We start from the raw sequence: 21,298 nt of genomic DNA, 5'->3' as shown, positions 1-21,298 counted from the left end.
ATAAGAAAAGCCCTGCTAGATCAAACCAAGGTCCATCAAGTCCAGCAGTCTGTTCACACAGTGGCCAACCAGGTATCTCTAGGAAGCCCACAAACAAGACGACTGCAGCAGCATTATCCTGCCTGCGTCCCACAGCACCTAATATAATAGGCAGGCTCCTCTGATCCTGGAAAGAATAGGTAGCATTCATTTTGACTAGTAGCCATGGATAGCCCTCTCCTCCATGAACATGTCCACTCCCTTCTTCAAGCCTTCCAAGTTGTTATGTTAAGTTTGTTCTCTCTTGCTTCTGGGCCATTAATTGCAGGGGAAGGAGAAATGGAGACCCTGTTTGGATGTATGTGGCTAGTGTAGGGGCTGTGGCTCAGGGGAAGAGCCTCTGCTTTGCATGCAGAAGGTCCCAGGTTCAATCCCTGCTATGCATCATGACTAGCATTCATTTTGACTAGTAGCCATGGATAGCCCTCTCCTCCATGAACACGTCCACTCCCTTCTTAAAGCCTTCAAGTTGGCAGACAGTGGAGTAAATCAGTGGCGTAAGACTTCTCTGTTAGAAGAATTTTCTAACAGTTAGAGCGGTTCCTCAGTGGAACAGGCTTCCTCGGGAGATGGTAAGCTCTCCTTCCCTGGAGGTTTTTAAGAAGAGGTTAGATGGCCATCTGTCAGCAATGCTGATTCTGTGACCTTAGGCAGATGATGAGAGGGAGGGCATCTTGGCCATCTTCTGGTCACTAGGGGTGTGGAGGGGGGAGGTAGTTGTGAATTTCCTGCATTATGCAGGGGGTTGGATTTGATGGCCCTGGTGGTCCCTTCCAACTCTATGATTCTATGATTCTATAATTCTCCAGCTGCCCATTAAAACAACCGCCATAGATTGGGTTTCAGTCTAGTAATCAGTCTCTGGAAAGGATTCTTTTTGTGGTTTCTTCCTAACTCAGATTGTATAGTCACCCTTGCTATACAGCTGCTGTGGCAAATATACTGATAGTCATAAAGGTGATCATGGCTTGATTCCTTCTATATTATTTGTAGGAGTCTCAGCTTTAATTATAGTTTGCATGTATTCTGTTTTTTATTATTATTATGAAATAGAACATGAGTAAAACCATCTTCAGCTGCCTCCTAAAGTGACAGAGCATAGTACAGAATAGAATAGTATAGAATAGAATTGAAAAGGGCCATACAGGCCATCTAGTCCAACCCCCTGCGAAATGCAGGATCAGCCCAGAGCATCTCTGACAAGTTCTTGTCCAGCCTCTGCTTAAAGACTGCCAGTGAGGGGGAGCTCGCCACCTCCCCAGGTAGCTGATTCCACTGTTGAACAACAATGTAAATTCTTACTGTAAATTCCCCCCCACCTAATATCCAGTTGGTACCTTTCCACCCACAATTTAAACCCGTTATTGCGAGCCTATCCTCCGCTGCCAACAAGAACAGCTCCCTGCCCTCCTCTAAGTGACAGCCCTTCTAATACTTCAAGAGAGCAACCCTGTCCCCCCTCAACCTCCTCTTCTCCAGACTAAACATTCCCAACTTCCTGAGCCTTTCCTCGTAGGGCTTGGTCTCCAGGCCCCTGATCATCCTCGTCGCTCTCCTCTGCCCCAGCTTCATCCTGTCCACATCCTCCAGAACTGCACACAATACTGACCAGTATGCAGCCTGACCAGTATGCAGCGGAACCATGACATCTTGGGAGAGGGTCAGGTGCACCCCTATCTGTTTCTTGGTAGAAGGCACTGACCAAGATGACCAAAGCAATCTCTGCTCCGCCCTGGTCGGTGGGAGTAATCCTGAACGCTAGCGAGGGGGTGGACGAAAGAGAGAGACGAGGTATGTTACACTGAATGCGTTTGCCTAATCCGCGGCCTCTGAAACTGGCCAGCCGCCTTAGAACGGCGGCATCGAACAGGTTAATGCGTATCTTTGTTGGGATATTTTTCTGTAAAGCCTGCTAAGAAAGGAAGTTGACTGGAGAGCTCTTCTGAGCTCATTCCTCCCACCGTGCTTTTCAGCTGGCATTGTTGATGTTCTGTGGAGGTGACCCCCCCCCCAAGTCTGCGCTTGGTTTAAGAGGAGCCCCCACGGTTGCATAATGGAGACGCGGAAAGCAAAGTACAGCACTCTCTTTCTCTCGATATCTTTTTTTTTTCTCCTCCAGGAAAACAACAACCACACTGTTTATAGAGAGCTGGGAAATTGTGGCTTGACCGGAGTTTGAAGCGAAGCGGTGTGTGTTCTCCTGATTGTGGCACTCTGAAAAGTTCCCATGCGGAGAAGGGCTTCTTGCTAGGACCAGATTAGAGAGCGGCCGAACGCATTTGAAACAGAGGCGGCGGCGGATAATGGAGGTGCTCTCCGAAAGAGCTCTGCTAGCCTTCCCCGATCCCCTCCGCTGTGTTTACACAGGGAGCCAAAGCAATCCCAGTGGTACCTGTGATAGGGAGATGATACCATTTGGTTGTGGTGTGCTTGTGGATTTTTCTGAGTGTGGAGGTCCACAGGATCTTGTTCTGTGGAACCGCCGCTTTGGGAATCCTTGGTTCTCTGGGTCTGCTGCGAAGTGTTTACTTGTGGTGGTGTGACACCAAATGAACGCATGAAGCTGTTCTATACTAAATCTGGCCTTGGGTCCATCATGGCCTATTCAGGTGGCTGTCTGGGATCTCAGGAGGAGGTGTAGTGGTTAAGAGCAGTGGTTTGGAGCCGTGGACTTTAATCTGGAGAACTGGGCTTGATTCCCCACTCCTCCACATGAGTGGCGGAGGCTAATCTGGTGAACTGGGTTGGTTCCCCACTCCTACACATGAAGCCAGCTGGGTGACCTTGGGCTGGTCACAGTTCTCTTAGAGCTCTCTCAGCCCCACCTACCTCACAGGGTGTCTGTTGTGGGGAAGGGAAGGGAAGGTGATTGTAAGCCGGTTTGATTCTCCCTTAAGTGGTAAAGAAAGTCAACATATAAAAAGCAACTCCTCCTCCTCCTCCTCTTCTTCTTCTTCTTCTTCTCCTCCTCCTCCTCCCGCTGCTGCTGCTACTACTACTACTACTAGTAGTATTACTATTACTGCTACCTGGTCCTTTTAACTGGAGTTTCCAGGACTTTGTGCATGCCAAACTGAGGCTCTACCACTGAGCCACAACCCCTTCTCAAAGTATGGCTTTTGAATACACATGAGCACATCTTATATTGAACTAGAATATCAGCCCATTAAGGTCATCTTAAAAGCCATTTAATGCCAATACACAAACACATCATTAAAATAAGTTAAAACCAGAGCTTAAAATAAGTACAAAAGAGAAAAACAACAGTTAAAACAGTTAAGCTCTGGTTTTAACTTGTTTTAATGACGTATTTGTGTATTGGTTTTAATGGCTTTTAAGATGACATTTGATTTCATGTGTTTTAATTTGTTAGCTGCCTTGGTGTCCCTATGGGGGCAGAAAGGTGAGGTGAAATCTTGTTGTAAACAACAACAACAATAATATACTTAGTTGCAAGGTTTAGAAAGCATGTTGCTAGTAATGGGTTAGCAGCCGCCAACAGATACGCAAGCAGTGATCAATTTATTGTAAAAATTACACTTTTTCGTTCTGTATACATGCTGGCTTTTGGATTGTTGCACGTGTGTATTGTTTGCACTCTGCAGGGCTGTTAGTGGAGAGCTTTGAACCCCACTGAACCACCATTTGAGTTTTGTTTGCACCCCACACTGACTGAAGGGGGATAGCGCTTTTTTTTGCACCCGACAGATTGACTGGAGTTGGTAGCATTTTGTGAGTCTTTGTGTGTGTGGGGAGGCAGCGCCAGCAGTACAATCAATGAATGGCATTGTCGGACCGATACTCCGGGCTTGAGACAAGCTAAAACAGTTAGGGGGGATTGAAGCCGGGCGTAACATGGGGGGATAACTCATTCTTGGCACCGTACGCACCAGTCTTTTGAGTTGAGACGGAAGAGTGCTTGGAAGGGATGCTGGTGCAGTTCCTGCTTCTCCGATATGGTCCCCCTAATCCATCACCGAAGTGCTCGACTTTGTGTTTATGGAGCCCTCATTCACCCGAGCGTCAGATGTCAAGTATCGGAACAAAGAATGAGCCCGGATCAAGAGTGGAGTCAGATGTCTTCTGCTTGATGGATGACGCCTCTTGCATCAGGGCCCTGCAGCTTCTGTGGATTAGATTGTGATGGATGGTGGACAAAAGCGACCCTTTTCCCTTGTCTGGATTGTTGAACAAACATAGCACAGGTTGAGTATCCCTTACCCAGACTGATTGCAACCAGAAGTGGTCCATATTTCGGTTCTCTCCGTATTTTGGAATATTTGCATTTACATGAGCTATCTTGGGGATGGGACCCAAGTCTAAACGTGAAATTCATTTATGTTTATATACACTTTATACTCATAACCTGAATATAATTTTAAACAATATTTTAAAATAATTTTGTGCACATTGAACCATCAGAAAGCAAATGCTGCTGAGGGCCTATGAGGAATGCCTGTATGCCGGCTCAAAAAGTTTGGTTTTCAGGTCAGGCCGGATATCGGGTGTCCGGGTAAGGGATACTCAACCTGTACTGGGATGGTTGGATGCAGAGCAAAAGGGCCAACCTCCTGTCCCTTTAATTAAACTACTTAATTAAAAAAGCATCCTGTGATTTTGGGGATAAGTAAACCACAGCCAGCGAATCCCTGTAGAATAGCAGTGCTTGAACATGGAATCAGAATCATGGAAGAGTCCATAGAGACCATCTAGTCCAACCCCCTGCTTAATGCAGGATAATCCTAGAGCATAGTTGACAAGTGTTCGTCCAGCCTCTGCTTGAAGACTGCCAGTGAGGGGGAGATTACCACCTCCTTAGGTAGCTGATTCCACTGTCAAACAACTCTTATTGTTTTTCTCTCTCTCCTAATATCCTGGCGGTACCTTTCCACCCGCAATTTAAACCCATTATTGTGTTCTTATGAAGGCCTCAGCCTCTACTGCCTGTTGTGGGACCTCCAGAGGAATTGGTTGTCCACTGTGTGAGACAGGATGCTGGACTAGATGGACCACTGGTCTGATCCAGCAGGGCTCTTCTTATGTTCTCATGAAGGTCTTGGCCTCTCTGCCCTGTTGCTGGACCTCCATAGTAACTGGTTGGCCACTGTGTGAGACGGGATGCTGGACTAGATGGACCACTGGTCTGATCCAGCAGGGCTTATGTTCTCATGAAGGTCTTGGCCTCTCTGCCCTGTTGCTGGACCTCCATAGTAACTGGTTGTCCACTGTGTGAGACAGGATGCTGGACTAGATGGACCAGTGGTCTGATCCAGCAGGGCTCTTCTTATGTTCTCATGAAGGTCTTGGCCTCTCTGCCCTGTTGCTGGAGCTTCATAGTAACTGGTTGGCCACTGGGTGAGACAGGATGCTGAAGATAGACCACTGATCTGATCCAGCAGGGCTCTTCTTATGTTCTCATGAAGGACTTGGCCTCTCTGCTCTGTTGCTGGACCTCCATAGTAACTGGTTGTCCACTGTGTGAGACAGGATGCTGCACTAGATAGACCACTGGTCTGATCCAGCAGGGCTCTTCTTATGTTCTTATTGGGTACAATATCCAGATCTTAGCTCATCCTCTTCTCGCAGACACCACTGTGTCATCAGTGGTTCCTGCTTATACACGGTGTCCTTTTCTCTCGCTCTACCCCTCCTCTCCTGAATTCCTAATGTCTTTCTTGAAATTGAATTCCGCATGGGGCTTCCTAAAACTAATTTTGCTGGGGTTGTCATGTTCAATGCCAGAGCCCAAAGATGTGGCGGATGCTGCACTCTTAAAACCCAGTGGCAGGGAATCACATTAAACTCGGTGTAATTACATTGTTCTAGAAATGTGATTATGTGTTTCAACTACCAACTTCCCATTAAATTACTTCAGATCTGTCTCAATCTATAGGACAGAAACCTCCTGATTTAGATATTAAAAGTATCATAAATCTGAGGCTGAGTGATCTGCATTTATATTTTATACTGCTGTTGAATGCTGCAGATTGCATTCTGTAATTTCACCTTGCTCCCATGGGACACAGCTCACCTGCTAACTGGCTGGGAAACTCAGAGTTTAGCTTTTTGGATTATTATGGTCTGCCTCCTGCTGTGCCATGTGCAAGAGCGATTAGTATAGTCATTCCCGGTCAGAGAGCTACTCGGGTGCCTTAAATCAATAACTAAAGGCTATTGTCAGCTTGAAGCGCTCATTCCCCAGAGGAGGTTGCCTGTTACAACTCTGTAGGATTCATTGTTCTGACCTCGCCTAGGTCTTCTGTTCTGTGATGAGAGAACAGTGGCTCTTCTCTGCTGTGGGCAGTTAGTGGATCATTCAGTTGTCCAGAGACACAACCACACAACATTTCCTCCTCTCTGAGGAGGCTGGCTGTTGGATCTGGGCATGCCTAGTGGCACATCATTGGTTTTAATAACTTTTATGCCTATCTTTTTATGAAGTTTTATAACATAATAAACATCATAACCCCACTTCTACACATGAACCCAGCTGGGTGACCTTGGGATAGTCACACTCTCCCAGCCCCACCTACCTCACAGGGTGTCTGTTGTGGGGTGGGGAAGGGAAGGAAAATCAATCCAGCTTACAATTGCCTTCCCTTCCTCTCTCCACAACAGACACCCTGTGAGGTAGGTGGGGCTGAGAGAGTTCAGAGAGAACTGTGACTAGCCCAAGGTCACCCAACTGGCTTCAGGTGGAGGAGTGGGAAAACCAAACCCAGTTTACCAGATTAGAGTCCGCTGCTCATGTGTCGGAGTGGGGAATCAAACCCGGTTCTCCAGATTAGAGTCCACCACTCCAAACCATTGCTTTTAACCACTACACCATGCTGGGTGACCTTAGGCTAGTCACAGTTTTCTCCGAACTCTCTCAGCCTCACCTACCTCACAAGGTGTCCATTGTGGGGAGAGAAAGGCGATTGTAAGCCACTTTGAGACTTCTTAAAGGTAGAGAAAACCAGGCTATAAAAACCAACTCTTCTTCTGAATGTGTGAAGCAGTTCTAGTAGGGCCCTTCTCACTACTGCCCAGTGTCAAAGCAAACCTTATAACGTCAGGGATTGAAACATGACTCCACTCTTAATTCAGAATCAAGGTCTGCCGGGGTTTTCTGACATTTGGCCAGCCCCCTGGGTGAGTAATTGAGAGCAGCGCTGTGACATACAGTCTCCTAATTGGTTAGAGGAATTCAATAAGATCCCTTTGATTGCAAAAGCAGTTCTAAGTTAACTGGGGAGCAGAATTTTTAAGGGAATGATGTTTAACCCAAGTACTTCACAAAACGGTGAGCGGCCGTGCTATCTTGGAAAAAAGCAGCCCCAAGAGAATTCCACTTCTGAAGTGATGCCTAAGAACATGGGAGTAGCCATGCGGGATCAGGCCAAGGGTCCAAATTATGGAACTCCCTGCCCCAGGATGTGGTGATGGCTGTCATTTTGGAAGGCTTTAAGAGGGGACATGTTTATGGAGTCAAAACGAATACTGGTCATGATGCATACCTATTCCCTCCAGTATTAGAGGAGCCAACTTGGAAGGCTTTTAAAAGGCCAGGGGACATGTTCATGGAGGAGAGGGCTATCCATGGCTACTAGTCAAAATGGATACTAGTCATGATGCATCGCTGTTCTCTCCAGTGTCAGAGGAGCCTGCCCACTATATTAGGTGCTGTGGAACACAGGCAGGATGGTGCTGCTGCTGTCATCTTGTTTGTGGGCTTCTTAGAGGCACCTGGTTGGCCACTGTGTGAACAGACTGCTGGACTTGATGGGCCTTGGTCTGATCCAGCATGGCTGAGCCTGGCCTCGGCTAGGGAGGGTGGGGTAGAGATTGACAAAAATAAATAAATAAATAAATAAATAAATAAATAAATAACTGTTCTTATATTCTTATAATGCATTGGATAAGACGCCTCCCCAGAGCCTAGTGAATAAACTGAACCCCCATGCAGTAAGGGGATATTCCTTTTCATGGACCAGTAAGTCATTAAAAAAAATACACAGCAGAGGGTGGAAAGCAATTGAGAGTTTTCAGAGTGGTGAGCAATGTATTCACCCAGGGATCTGTGTTGGGATCAGGGCTATAAATGACCTGGAACTTGGGGTTGAGCGGCAAGGTAGCAAAGTTTGTGGAGGAGACCAAAGTGTTCATAATGATGAAAACACAAAGAGGGATTTCAAGGAACTCCGAAGGACCTCTTCAAACAGGGTGAATGGGCATAAAATGAAATATTAAGTTCAAGCAAGAACCATAAAAAAGTTTCATGTAGAAACATAAGGGGTCAGAGCAAGCTATGACAGAGCGAGAAGAAGACCTCGAGGTCGTGGTGGACAGCTCACTGAAAATACCAACTCTGTGTGTAACACCAGTTTTTAAAAAGGAAAATGTTATGCTTGGAATCATCAAGAAAGGGGCTGAGAATAAAACTGCCACTGAAGTATTGTCCTTAGACAAGTCTCTGGTACAGCCTCACTTGGAATTTTGCGTACAGCTCACAAGAACCACAGGAGGCATGTTGAAGGGCTGCATGTGGCTGCCCAGCCACTGAGTGAGCATCACTAGACAAGATGGACATAAGGACATAAGAAAAGCCATGCTGGATCAGACTGAGGCCCATCAAGTCCAGCGATCTGTTCACCCAGTGGCCAACCAGGTGCCTCTAGGAAGCCCACAAACAAGACGACAGCAGCAGCATTATCCTGCCTGTGTTCCACAGTACCTCATAGAATAGGCATGCTCCTCTGATCCTGGAGAGAATAGGTATACATCATGACTAGTATTCATTTAGACTGATAGCCATGGATAGCCCTATCCTCCATGAACATGTCCACTCCCTTCTTAAAGCCTTCCAAGCATTTTGGATGTCCAGGTGAAATATATAAAGCTCTCTCCTGGATCATACTGAAGATCCATCTGTTCCAGCTTGTTTCCTACAGTGGCCATCTACAAGTCCCCAAAGGCTTCCAAGCAAGGACACGGAGGCCAAATCCTCTTTTCTGATGTTGCCTGTCCCAGCAACTGGTGTTCAGAGTATACTGCCTCTGAACGTGGAGGTTCCATTTAGCCCTTATGGCTACGAGCTGTTGATCGACCTCTCCCCCATAAATTTTTTTCCTCATCTTCCTTTAATTCCATCTAAATTAGGGCTCATCATTACATCATGTGGAAGTGAATCCCCACAATTGATCACGCACCAAATGAAGGCATCATCTAAAAGCAAAAGGTGCTTCTCCTCCTTTTAGAGTCATTGATTGCTATGCAAATATATGCAGGTTTAATGGATGTAATGAATCGGTTCAAGCTAATATGATTAATTGCCCGGTTAGCACTTTGGTTCAGTTTATTTGTTTCAGAGGTAGCAATAAAAATATAATTAAAAACGGCAAAAGCACGAGAGTATTAGATGCAATTTAAAACAGAGGCTGGAAAACAAAACAGAACCCGTCAGCAAAAACTTAGAAGCATCTGCTAATAAGGTGTCAAATCACCCTCTTGTAACCAGGCCTGTTTGGTTGGCAGCTTGGAGCAGCCGAAGCAAAAGGTAGCCATAATTTGGATGATTTACTCATTACAGTTTTTTTTTTTAATTCCACTTTCCAGGCGTGAGTTAACTTCCAGAGTCGCTGCAGAGCTCCCGGGAAGCAAATGCTAATCAGACCTCAATAAACATGTTCCTGAAGAGGGGGTTATGAACTGGATCGGGGCTGAGGAATGCCGGAGGGTTTACTCAGCTGCTTAGAGTTGCCGGCCTTCCGGTACTAGCTGGAGATCTCCTGCTATTACAACTGATCTCCAGCCGATAGAGATCAGTTCCCCTGGAGAAAATGGCCGCTTTGGCCGTTGGACTCTATGGCATTGAAGTCCCTCCCCTCCCCAAAACCCGCCCTCCTCGGGCTCTGCCCCTAAAACCTCCCAGCTGGTGTCAAAGAGGGAATTGGCAAACCTACAGCTGCTTCCTCTGGCAGAGGTCATCAGAGGCGGCTTGGTTGTTTGAAGGTGTGTGGTACTCATCTAGGGCTAGATCAGGCATGATGAAGGGATACCCGTCTGCTTCCTCACCCTCCTGGCTTTGTTGTGGTGAAGAGTGCTGTCACGTTGCAGCCAACTTCTGGCAAACCTGTAAGGTTTTCAAGGTAACGAACAAACAGAGGTGGTTTGCCATTGCCTGCTTCTGTGGACTCCCCTCCCAGTACTAAGGAGGGCTTACCCTGCTTAGCTACCGAAGTCTGATGAGATTGGGCATTAGAGTTGACAACCTCCAGGTATTAGCTGGAGTTCTCCTCCTATTCTAGTTGATCTCAGCTGACAGAGATCAGTTCACCTGGAGAAAATGGCCGCTTTGGCAATAGGACTCTATGGCATTGCAGTCCTCCCCAAACCCCTCCCTCCTCAGGCTCCACCCCAAAAACCTCCCATCAGTAAAAACCCTATTGGGTAAGCCTGGGTCAACCAGGTGAGGGCCCTTTTGTTAGGAAGCCGAATTTTTTCTACATGGTATGATCAGTGGGTGAAGGAAGTTACTCTATACGGGTTCGTAAATTGAACAGAAGAGCAGGTGGAATCTAGCATCTTCTGTATGAAGTTAAAAGGTATGTTTTGATTCTGCCCATCTCACCCCTCTGGCGGCATCTGTTGAAATCTCAGCATCGAGAGAACTTTTCCGACTTGAATAGATCATTTAAAACAACATTCCAGATGGTAATGAAACTCCGCTATTGAATATCAGGATGCCCTTTATTGCCAGTTAAGGTGAAATCATTCTGAATGACGATCTCTCCCAATGTGGGTTTTAAATTCCAAAAGACAGTAACAGATATTTTAGACTCCGGAAAATAATTTGTGAAGCAAACATATTTTTGATCCGTCGGACCGTTTTATATGTCCAAGTGGGTCACTGGGGAAAATTTAATTCTCGTTCTTGAAAAGACTGCAACTGATATGTTTATTTTACGACATCTTTGATAGTTTCAACCAGTTATATAATGAATGCTGTTACATGTTATCATTTCTACGGAAACGTTCCGACTCCAGTTCTGAATAAGATCAAAGATGCATCTCAAGACCCTCGGCAATACTGGAAGGCAAATAAATGTATAAAAAAACCATATCTAGAGAGAGACTATCCATGTGCTATGAACACGTCCCCTCTTCAAGACCATAAAGAGTGGATTGAAGAAGAAGAGGAGTTGGTTTTTATATGCCGACTTTCTCTACCACTTAAGGAAGAATCAAACCAGCTTACAATCACCTTCCCTTCCCCTCCCCACAACAGACACCCTGTGAGGTAGGTGGGGCTGAGAGAGCTCAAAGAGAGCTGTGACTAGCCTAAGGTCACCAGTTGGCTTCACGTGGAGGAGCGGGGAAATCAACCTGGTTCACCAGATTAGTCTCCACCGCTCATGTGGAGGAGTGGGTAATCAAACCCGGTTCTCCAGATTAGAGAGTCCACCGCTCCAACCCACTGCTCTTAACCACTATACCACACTGGCTGAGGGTTAAGTTTTTTTATACTATAATTGGTCAATTCACGGAAAATTCGGAGAGGGTATGGCTGGAAAAGTTATTAATTATTATTATTAGTTATTAAATTTTTGTGCTTGTGTGGTAAAAACACAAAGAAAGAAGGGGGTTGCTGGAAAGGATGAATTGTAATAAGTATAGAAATACAGCTCCAAGTTTTACATAGTTATATCTGGCTTCATTACTATTTTATCTGTATTTTATCTGTTTTCTTAGCAATTCTTGAAATACAAGGTTTTAGGTTTTGGAAATGCAGCATAGAAATGTAATATGATATTTTCTGGTCTATGACTGCAATGACTTGAATCTCTCATCCTCCAGCTTCAGCAGATGACCCTGCGTTCTACTATTATGAGAGAGGGACAAAAGCTTCCCCCTGTCCACTCTCTCCATACCATGCATAATTTTATAGACCTCGATCATGTCTCCCCTTTTATAGACCTCTATCATGTCTCGCCTCCTTTCCAAGCTAAACAGCCCTAAGCGTGTTTGGAAGAATCTTGGTCCTTGCAGAAAAGAAAGGGGATTGTCGTTCCTAGCATCTTTGCCCTGATTTCTGGGCCAGTTTTTCCTCGGTGACTGTCCAAAAGGAGACAGACTTCCCTTTATCGTTCAGCAAGGCGGCGATGGTTCCAACGACATAAGAACATAAGAAAGGCCCTGCTGCATCAGACCGAGGCCCATCAAGTCCAGCAGTCTGTTCACACAGTGGCCAACTAGGTGCCTCTAGGAAGCCCACAAACAAGATGACTGCAGCAGCATTATCCTGCCTGCGTTTCAAAGTACCTAATATATTTGGCATGCTCCTCTGATCCTGGAGAGAATAGGTATGCATCATGACTAGTATCCATTTTAACTAGTAGCCATGAATACCCCTCTCCTCCATGAGCATGTCCACTCCCCTCTTAAAGCCTTCCAAGTTGGCAGCCATCACCACATCCTGGGGCAGGGAGTTCCACAATTTCACTATGTGTGGTGCGAAGAAAGACTTCCTTTGATCTGTTTTGAGTCTCTCACCCTCCAGCTTCAGCAGATGATCCCGTGTTCTAGTATTATGAGAGAAGGCGGTTAAGGGGAGACATGATAGAGGTCTATAGGAATATGCATGGTATGGAGAGGGTGGACAGGGAGAAAAGCTTCTCCCTGTCCACCCTCTCCATACCATGCATATTCCTATAGACCTCTATCATGTCTCTCCTTAACCGCCTTCTTTCCAAGCTAAACAGCCCTAACTGTTTTAGCCACTTTTCATAGGGCAGTTTCTCTAGTCCCCTGATCATTTTGGTTGCTCTTTCTGGAGAGGCATCTAGAGAGCTTTCTGAGAGGTGCGTGCGTGTGTTTGACGGGAACGGAGCTTCATCCGAGGCTAACCTGACAAGACAGGGAGCGAAATCTGCTTCCTCAGACGATTCGGCAGCTCTGCCAAAATCCTGGGAGAGTTGCTGTTCAGAGGCGGCACCCCTAAGGGGCAGAAGCAAATGGCGGCCCGGCAGGAGAAGCGGCGTCAGCAAATCTCTCCAGCTGCCCGGCTGGGTCGTCGTCTTGTCAGCACCCTTGGATGGAGACGGAGCACGCTTGGCTGCCTCCTGGCTGAAGGGCCTGGAAACGTGCAGTTGGCGTTAGCAGATGGGGATGTCAGCACTTATTGGATCTCTGGACTCTTACGGAGACTGGGCGCAAGCAGCCAAGATAACGCTGCGGCTGCCAAGTGGAGAAAGAGAAGTGGGCTCACGTTCCAGTTAATCAGTGTGACTGGAGAAGGTTTTTATATGCTGACTTTCTCTACCATTTATGGAAGAATCTAACCTGCTTACAATCGCCTTCTCTTCCCCTCCCCACAACAGACACCCCGTGAGGTAGGTGGGGCTGAGAGAGAGCTGTGACTAGCCCAAGGTCACCCAGCTGGCTTTGAACACATGAAGCTGCCTTCTACTGATTCAGGCCCTTGGTCCATCAGAATCAGTATTGTCTACTCAGACCGGCAGTGGCTCTCCAGGGTCTCAGGTGGAGGTCTTTCACATCACCTACTTGCCTAGTCCCTTTAACAGGAGATGCCGGGGATTGAACCTGGGACCTTCTGCATGCCAAGCAGACGCTCTGCCACTGAGCTACAGTCCTTCCCCAAAGTGGAGATGCCGGGGATTGAACCCGGGGTCTCATGCATGCAAAGCATGTGCTCTACCACTGAGCTACATCCCCATTTGTGTGTAAGAGTGGGGAAACAAATCCAGTTCACCAGATTAGCCTCTGCAGCTTATGTGGAGGAGAGGGGAATCAAACCCGGTTCTCCAGAACAGAGTCCACTGCTCTTAACCACTACACCACTCTGGCTCTCTAAAATATTTATGGGACGGGAAAGCCTTATTGGCTAATTTTTTTAAGGCATTCCATCTTCCAGGGGGCCCCTGCAGCTGGTGAAGGTTTGGGTCTGGAGGGAGGGCCGGGCGGTATGAGTGATTAGTTGAGTGATCACTGGGTTAAGTGATCACTTTTTCAAATGGGATCCAGGCCAGCTCCAGCTACTTGATAAGGCCAGGGGAAACCTGGTTCGCCTCCGGGATGAATGAATGTTCCCTATTAGTTTTGCTTCTTTTGATCGTTGCATATATTTTTGGCAAGGGTTCCAGTCTCCTGCTTTTGTGATGTTTCTGTAGCTTCGTTAGAACTGTGCACGCATGTGGATTTGTTGATGCGTCAGTAGCATTGCAAAGGGTATAATGGTACCAGAAAGTGGTAAATATAATCATGGTTCTGATTTGCACAAGGTAGAAGTTGAAAATTCAGCTTTTAGGGGTCAAAAGGATAAACAACTCAAAATAAAACTCAATACAGTAGACCCTAGTCTTTTCTTCCCCCTGCTGCACTGTTAGGTGTAGTACTACCTCCAGGCCACATGTTGCGCTGTTGCTGACCTGCAGCAGAGAGCAGAAGAGCTGGTATCACAGTGTGGCAGAATGAATCATAGAATAGAATCATAGAGATGGAAGGGACCACCAGGGTCATCTAGTCCAAACATGCTGAACCTGGGCTAGTTTTAGGCTCTTGGGTCTCTTATAAACCCATGTCAGCTTGAATCCTTGGTTTTTTTGTCCTCTTTGATGACATTGGAGTCTAGTCATACTTGGGCAAAGCATATATTAAAAACAGCCTAGCATGAAAGATGCAGTTCATGATGCTGGCCATAGAATGTAGCTTCTTTTCTTTAGGCTAGACATGTCATTTGTCAAACACAGATAAGGTCTCATGGGACAGCGTTCTCAGGATGGGTTGACCGCTGGAGTAAGCTTCCTGGGTTCAAACGCCCAAATGAATGCTCCTTCATTTCTTTTTTGTTTTCAGATCATAGAATCCTAGAATCGTAGAGTTGGAAGAGACCACCAGGGTCATCTAGTCTAACCCCCTACACAGTGCAGGAAATCCACAATTACCTGGGACGCTTCTGCATGCCAAGCAGATGCTCTACCACTGAGCCATGGCCCCTCCCCTTGGCACAAAACAGCCAAGAGAATGAACAAGCAGCAGCAGGTCTTTTCTCCCAGGGTAGAGTGAGGATAGAAAGGAAAGAGATCACAAGTCCCGGCTGCCTGCAAGTGTTTTGGCAACTTCTCTCCCCCCCCAAATCTGATGCCTCATTAAGAGGCAGATCGATGAACTCCGGCTTGCTCGCCTCCTCCTTCGAAACCATGCCTCGCGGATTGCACAGCACGCCTTGACTTTAATTCTGATTAAATATTTAAAGAACCCCCTCCGTTAGTCAAGGAATGATTTGTCTTGCTTGGCTGTTCGCCTAACCGGGGATTGCTAAGAACCTCCGAGGGGCTGGTCAGCATCTCATTGATTCTTCTGATGCCATGGGAGAAGAAGAAGTTGGTTTTTAATATCCCAATTTTCTCTACATTTTAAAAGGGAAATCAAACCGTAGGTGGGGCTGAGGGAGTTCGGAGAGAACTGTGACTGACCCAAAGTCACACAGCAGGCTTCATGTGGAGGAGTGGGGAAACTGAACCCGGTTTACCAGATTAGAGTCCGCCGCTCATGTGGAGGGGTGGGGAATCAAACCCGGTTCCCCAGTTTAGAGTCCGCCGCTCTTAACCACTACACCATGCTGGCTCCATGGAGTAACATGGAGGGTGAGAAGTGGTTGGAGGCTGCTTGGTAAGGACTGGCTAAAGAAGCAAAGTGAAAATACCCAGAGAGAAGAGCAAGAGTCCAGTAGCACCTTAAAGACTAACACAATTTCTGGCAGGGTATGAGCTTTCATGAGTCATAGAATTATAGAATCATAGAGTTGGAAGGGACCACCAGAGTCATCTAGTCCAACCCCCTGTATAATGCAGGAAATTCACAACTACCTCCCCCCCACACCCCAGGTGACCCCTTCTCCATGCCCAGAAGATGGCCAAGATGCCCTCCTTCTCACGATCTGCCTAAGGTCAAAGAATCAGCATTGCTGACAGTTGGCCATCTAGCCTCTGCCTAAAAACCTCCAGGGAAGGAGAGCTCACCCCCTCCCAAGGAAGCCTGTTCCACTGAGGAACCGCTCTGTTAGAAAATTCTTCCTGATGTCTAGACATAAACTCTTTGGATTTAATTTCAACCCGTTGATTCTGGTCCGACCTTCCGGGGCAACAGAAAACAACTCCACACCCTCCTCTATTTGACAGCTCACTTCTTCAGATACAGCTAGTTAAGAGTCCATCTATCCTTAAGCAGAGAAGAGTGAATTCACACACAGAATAGGGACCAGGGAATCCTGTCTCAATACAAATGCTGATTTCTTCATGCCTACTACCCCTCTGCATATCACATCTGATCCAATCACGCCTGCTAATGTCATTTACCTGGGATCGGCATTTAAATGCTATTGCCTTTGGGTGTCTGAATTCATTCATGTACCTTTAATCCTGAAGCCACTGTGGTGTTGTGGTTGAAGCACTGGGAGGGCCAGGTTCAAATCTCCACTCTGCTGTGAATCTCACTGGGTGACAATGAGCTAATCGCTCTCACTAAGCGTAATCTACCTCATAGGGTTCTTGTGTGGATAAAATGGGGGGGGGGAGAACTGTGTGTGCCGGCTCGAAGCAGTAGGGGAGAGGCCGGGGCTCAGCGGTAGAGCCTCTGCTTGGCATGCAGAAGGTCCCAGGTTCAATCCCTGGCATCTCCAGGTAAAGGCAAGTAGGTGATGTGAAAGACCTCTGCCTGAGACCCTGGAGAGCCTCTGCCGGTCTGAGTAGACAATACTGACTTTGATGGACCGAGGGTCTGATTCAGTAGAAGGCAGCTTTGTGTGTTCATGTATGTTCAGTATAAAAATGTGATTGATAGATGTAACAGAATTTGATGGATCAAGGGTCTGATTCAGTATAAGGCAGCTACATATGGGGGCGGGGGCTGTGGCTCAGTGGTAGAGCATCTACTTGGCATGCAGAAGGTCCCAGGTTCAATCCTTGGCATCTCCAGTTAAAGGGACTAAGTAAGTAGGTGATGTGATAGACCTCTGCCTGAGACCCTGGAGAGCTGCTGCTGGTCTGAGTAGACAATACTCACTTTGATGGACCAAAGGTCTGATTCAGTAGAAGGCAGTTTTGTGTGTTCGTGTGTGTTCAGTATAAAAATGCGATTGATAGTTGCAACACAATTGGATGCTCTGAGCCTATTCACTGGGGACCGTCTATGTCCCCCCCCCCCTGTTTGCTCCTCCAACATTGTTTAGAACTAAAGTTATGCCTGTTGTTCCCTTGCAGAATTAAGGCTGCCGCTGGTGTGAAGATAATAGACATTCGAGTCAATGATCCGGACCAGTGGGGAGTGCAACAAGACGTAGACAATGGAAGAACACAGACCACCGCCACCATTGTGTGTGAACACATCGATCCAAACGTGGAGAGCGGGTAAGAAACCCCAGCTGTGCGGCTGTTTCTTGTCATGAGAAAGGAGTCGGTCCTTTTACAGAGTAGTTGTCTGCTCTTGAATAAGATGTCACTCCTTTTCCCATTTTCCCCTCCAATATCTCTGTGGCTTTCTACTGCTGGAAAATCTCACTGTGGTTTGTCTGAGTATTTTGAATCACGGTATGAAATTCAACTCCCTCCCCCTCCCCCTGATACCCCCCATCTATTCTGTATCCTCCTGGCACAGCCCAACCAGCCTTCATAGAATCATAGAGTTGGAAGGGACCACCAGGGTCATCTAGTCCAACCCTTCACAATTCAGGAAATTAACAACTACCTCCCCCAACATCCCCAGTGACCCCAGCCGTTCCCCCTCCATGCAGGATCCCAGAATCAAAGCACTCCCGACAGATGGCCATCCAGCCTCTGCTTAAAGACCTCCAAAGACGGGGACTCCACCACCCTCTGAGGCAGTGCATTCCACCATCGAACAGCCCTCAACATCAGAAAGTTCTTCCTAATGTTTAGGTGGAATCGCTTTTCTATTAGTTTAAATCCATTACTCCGTGTCCTAGTCTATGAATCATATGTAGTGGTATGTAGATGAATCATATGTAGTGGTACGTAGATGAATCATAGGTAGTGGTATGGCCTGTAATTGAGTAGTCATGATAACCATAGTTAACGTAATTAAACCTTGGTGTCATGGACTCACCTGCTTCTGAGAGCTCGGATGATGAACTAGAACAAGTAGCAGTCTCGCCAGAGAATGCAGCCAACACATCTCCTGAACCAGCTTTTAGATTAACAGAGCCGACTCAGGCGAAGGAAGTACAGACCCCATCGGGAAGCCAGCTATCAGAAGGAGAGGATTTATCCCCAGGACCTCGCAGAAGGAAAAGATTGAGAGCTATAATGAGTGAAAGACGACGCTCTGCAAGAATTCAGAATAGGCGTGGGATGACAGCTGTGGAATATGAGAGTGATTGATTGCCATACCAGCCTCGCTCTGAGAGCCAGCTAGATTTAAGGAACTGAGGAAGAAACCAAAGTGTGGAAGCAATGTACTGATCTCTGGTCTCAGTGCTGCTCCACTTGGTATTTTCTTGCCTGCTTTTGACCCGGACTGCCTTTGGATAACAACGGACTGCCTTGGTAGTGACCCTGTCCTTGGGCTGCCTAATTGACAACTCTGCTGCCTCGACCCTGATAAGTACCAGCCCCGGCCTGACTTCTGGAATTGTTTATCGGACTTTGCATCCCCCGCTGTCTTCACTGCTTAGTGCAGCCTGCCAGCTGCAGAAGCCTCTGGCTTCAGTTTCCTCCTTGGCTTCTGGCCACCCCCTCCCTCACTCCCTCTGCACCGTGCTGCAATAGCAGCCCAGCTTGCCTGCCCGGCCAGTACACTTGGTTTTGCAATATGTTTAGAATCTCTGACTCCAGGTTCAGAAATTCCTGGAGATCTGAGGCTGGAGCTTGAGGAGGGTGGGGTTTGGGTAGGGGAGGGGCCTCAACAGGGTACAATGCCATAAAGTCCATCCTCCAAAGCTGCCATTTCCTCCAGGGGAGCTGATCTCTATAGTCTGGGGATCAGTTGTAACTCCAGGAGATCTCCAGACCCCACCTGGAAGCTGGCGACCCTAATGATATTTGAGATGTGCTCCCCTTTGTGGTTTGTCTTTGGTTTGTCAGGGAGGAGCTGTGGCTCAGTGGTAGAGGATCTGCTTGGCACGCAGAAGGTCCCAGGTTCAGTCCCCGGCAACTCCAGTTAAAGGGACCAGGCAAGTAGGTGATGTGAAAGACCTCTGCCTGAGACCCTGGAGAGCCGCTGCCGGACTGAGTAGACAATGCTGACTTTGATGGACCAAGAGTCTGATTCAGCAGAAGGCAGCTTCATGTGTTCAAAATCAGATGGAGACGGGGAGCAATGGAGACGGGGGAAGGGGCAGTGGAAATTTCCCTTCTTCTACTGTGCTGGAAGCTAAGTACGTCGTGCGATAATGGCCACTCCTGTGCATGAGATGGCTAGTTGGAAGCTTTGCGGGATATCAAATCACATCACGCTCCAGATTTTCCCATTACCGTTCTAGTGACCTGAGTTTCCATTTAGAGCTGCGTGAAAGAAAAATCACGTTAATAAAGAGGCATTGAGGTTAAAGGGAGAAAATGTAACGTAATTTTCATCTGAGGGGGAGGGAAGGGGGAAAAATCTCCCTTAATTGAAGCGAAGTAACTCGATTTTTTTTAAGTTAGCTGGAAACCCGGCGAGAACGTTAAAAGTTTTGCTAATCCGTGAAATTATACCTGTCACAGTAACTTAGTTTTTATTAACACCGGTCCCTGCTTTGTGTTGAACTGATAAATTACACAAAAGCAATAGATTGAAAGTTAATTAATACCCTGGCCCTTTCCTTTGTGAGATTAGTTTTAATATTTTTGGATTAATTAAAGTATGCAAATGGAAAAACTCCAAAAGATCCGTTCCAGATTTGCAAATATTGTTGTGCTCAGAGTATATTTAACTTTGATCTTTCTTTTAATGTGCTCTTCTGGTTTACTGCGTTGCTGGTTTCGAAGGTTGAACTGCTTCCTTAAAACATGCCCCCCCCCACACAACAAAACACAATACCTCATAATATTTCTAGGCAAAGCCAATCACTTTCTAGTCATTTTTGCACTGAAAAGCAAGCAAGAAAACAAAAACAACCCCCCCCAACTCCAGTTCAGCTAAAAAAACAAGAACTGACTCTGGTTCAGAGCTGTTTGCTTTGCCTGGTAGCAGCTCTCCAAGGTCTAAGGAAAGAAGAGGTTTTTCAACACCTCCTTCCTGAGTTTCTTTAGCTGGAGGTGGCGGGGGTCACATGTAGAAGGGTCTAAGCAGGGGCTTCGTCATCGAGCCACCCCCATGGGCCATTTATGTAGGGGTATTTACCTCGCAGTCCCTGCTGGACTGCTGTGAGGTTTCCTTTGCATTATTCATGATTTTACCGACCTTCAGACGTAACTTCGCTCTGGCCTCCTTCTTCCCCCGCAGTTCTAGGATCCTGTTTCAGAACAAATTTAAATACTGCTTCGAGGCAAGAGCAACACAAATTTCCCCCATTTCCATGTACAGCTCTTAACTTCAGGTTTCTCTCCCCATGTCCATTTTGGCTTCTCCCTCCGACGTGTCTGTCCCTCCCATCCAACCCCTTCCCTCAAAGCAAAGCACAAAGGAGTGAAGCCTTCATGAAATGTGCAGGAAGAAACTGTAGAGGGGCTGCAAAGATAGTAAGGCAACTCCTGGCAGGGAGCTGTTGAAGAAAAGTAGGGAGGAATACCCAGCAAAAGCACTTGCAGTCCCTTTAAGAGATGACCTGCCTCCTCCAAGTAAAGTGCAACAAGGCTGCTTTGCAGGGGGAGGGACTCAGAAACTCTGTGATTCACTGGGGATGCCTAATTAATCTCAAGGTACTCCTGGAATTTGGGAGGGGGAGCCCTCATGCATGTGATGTTTGAGAATTCGGAACAGAAAACTGTGCAGCAAACCAAACACAAATTTCCCATGCGTAAATGACCATGTAGTTCTGCTGAGTTGTGCACCAGCTGAAGCTTCAGAGCTGTCTTCAAGGGTAGCCCCACGCCAAGCACATTGCAGCAGTCTAGTCTGAATGGCATTATCAGTTTGGTCACTGTGGCCATTTTGGCTAGTATTTAAGCCCATCAGCAGAAGCAGTTTTGCGAGCTCCACTTCATGTGAGCACTCCAAGAGACTTTGGAGGAACTGTGTGCATGAAGATGAGGAATCAAGCACTCTCTTTAAATTTCCAAGATGGCTGTCAAGGGTACTCAACTTTCCGAGCATCTCCCTC

At 46.9% G+C, this 21,298-nt stretch overlaps 1 protein-coding gene and 1 non-coding gene across 2 annotated transcripts in view; one reads left to right on the top strand and one right to left on the bottom strand.

Annotated features, from left to right (window-relative positions):
* Positions 1-21,298, top strand: part of TMEM132B (transmembrane protein 132B) — a 209,077-nt gene that overhangs the window by 33,998 nt on the left and 153,781 nt on the right. Inside the window, exon 3 of the mRNA XM_056859084.1 lies at positions 17,301-17,447. Within this exon, the coding sequence (XP_056715062.1) occupies positions 17,301-17,447 (147 nt within the window). The remainder of the gene's footprint in view (positions 1-17,300; positions 17,448-21,298) is intronic.
* TRNAA-UGC (transfer RNA alanine (anticodon UGC)) lies at positions 13,684-13,755 on the bottom strand. Its single transcript has one exon. It is a non-coding gene; the product is annotated as a tRNA-Ala (tRNA).

The sequence above is a fragment of the Euleptes europaea genome, chromosome 13, assembly GCF_029931775.1.
Source record: "Euleptes europaea isolate rEulEur1 chromosome 13, rEulEur1.hap1, whole genome shotgun sequence".
Lineage (NCBI taxonomy): Eukaryota > Metazoa > Chordata > Lepidosauria > Squamata > Sphaerodactylidae > Euleptes > Euleptes europaea.
Note: the sequence above shows the minus strand (reverse complement) of the source record. Positions and strands in the feature narration are given on the sequence as shown.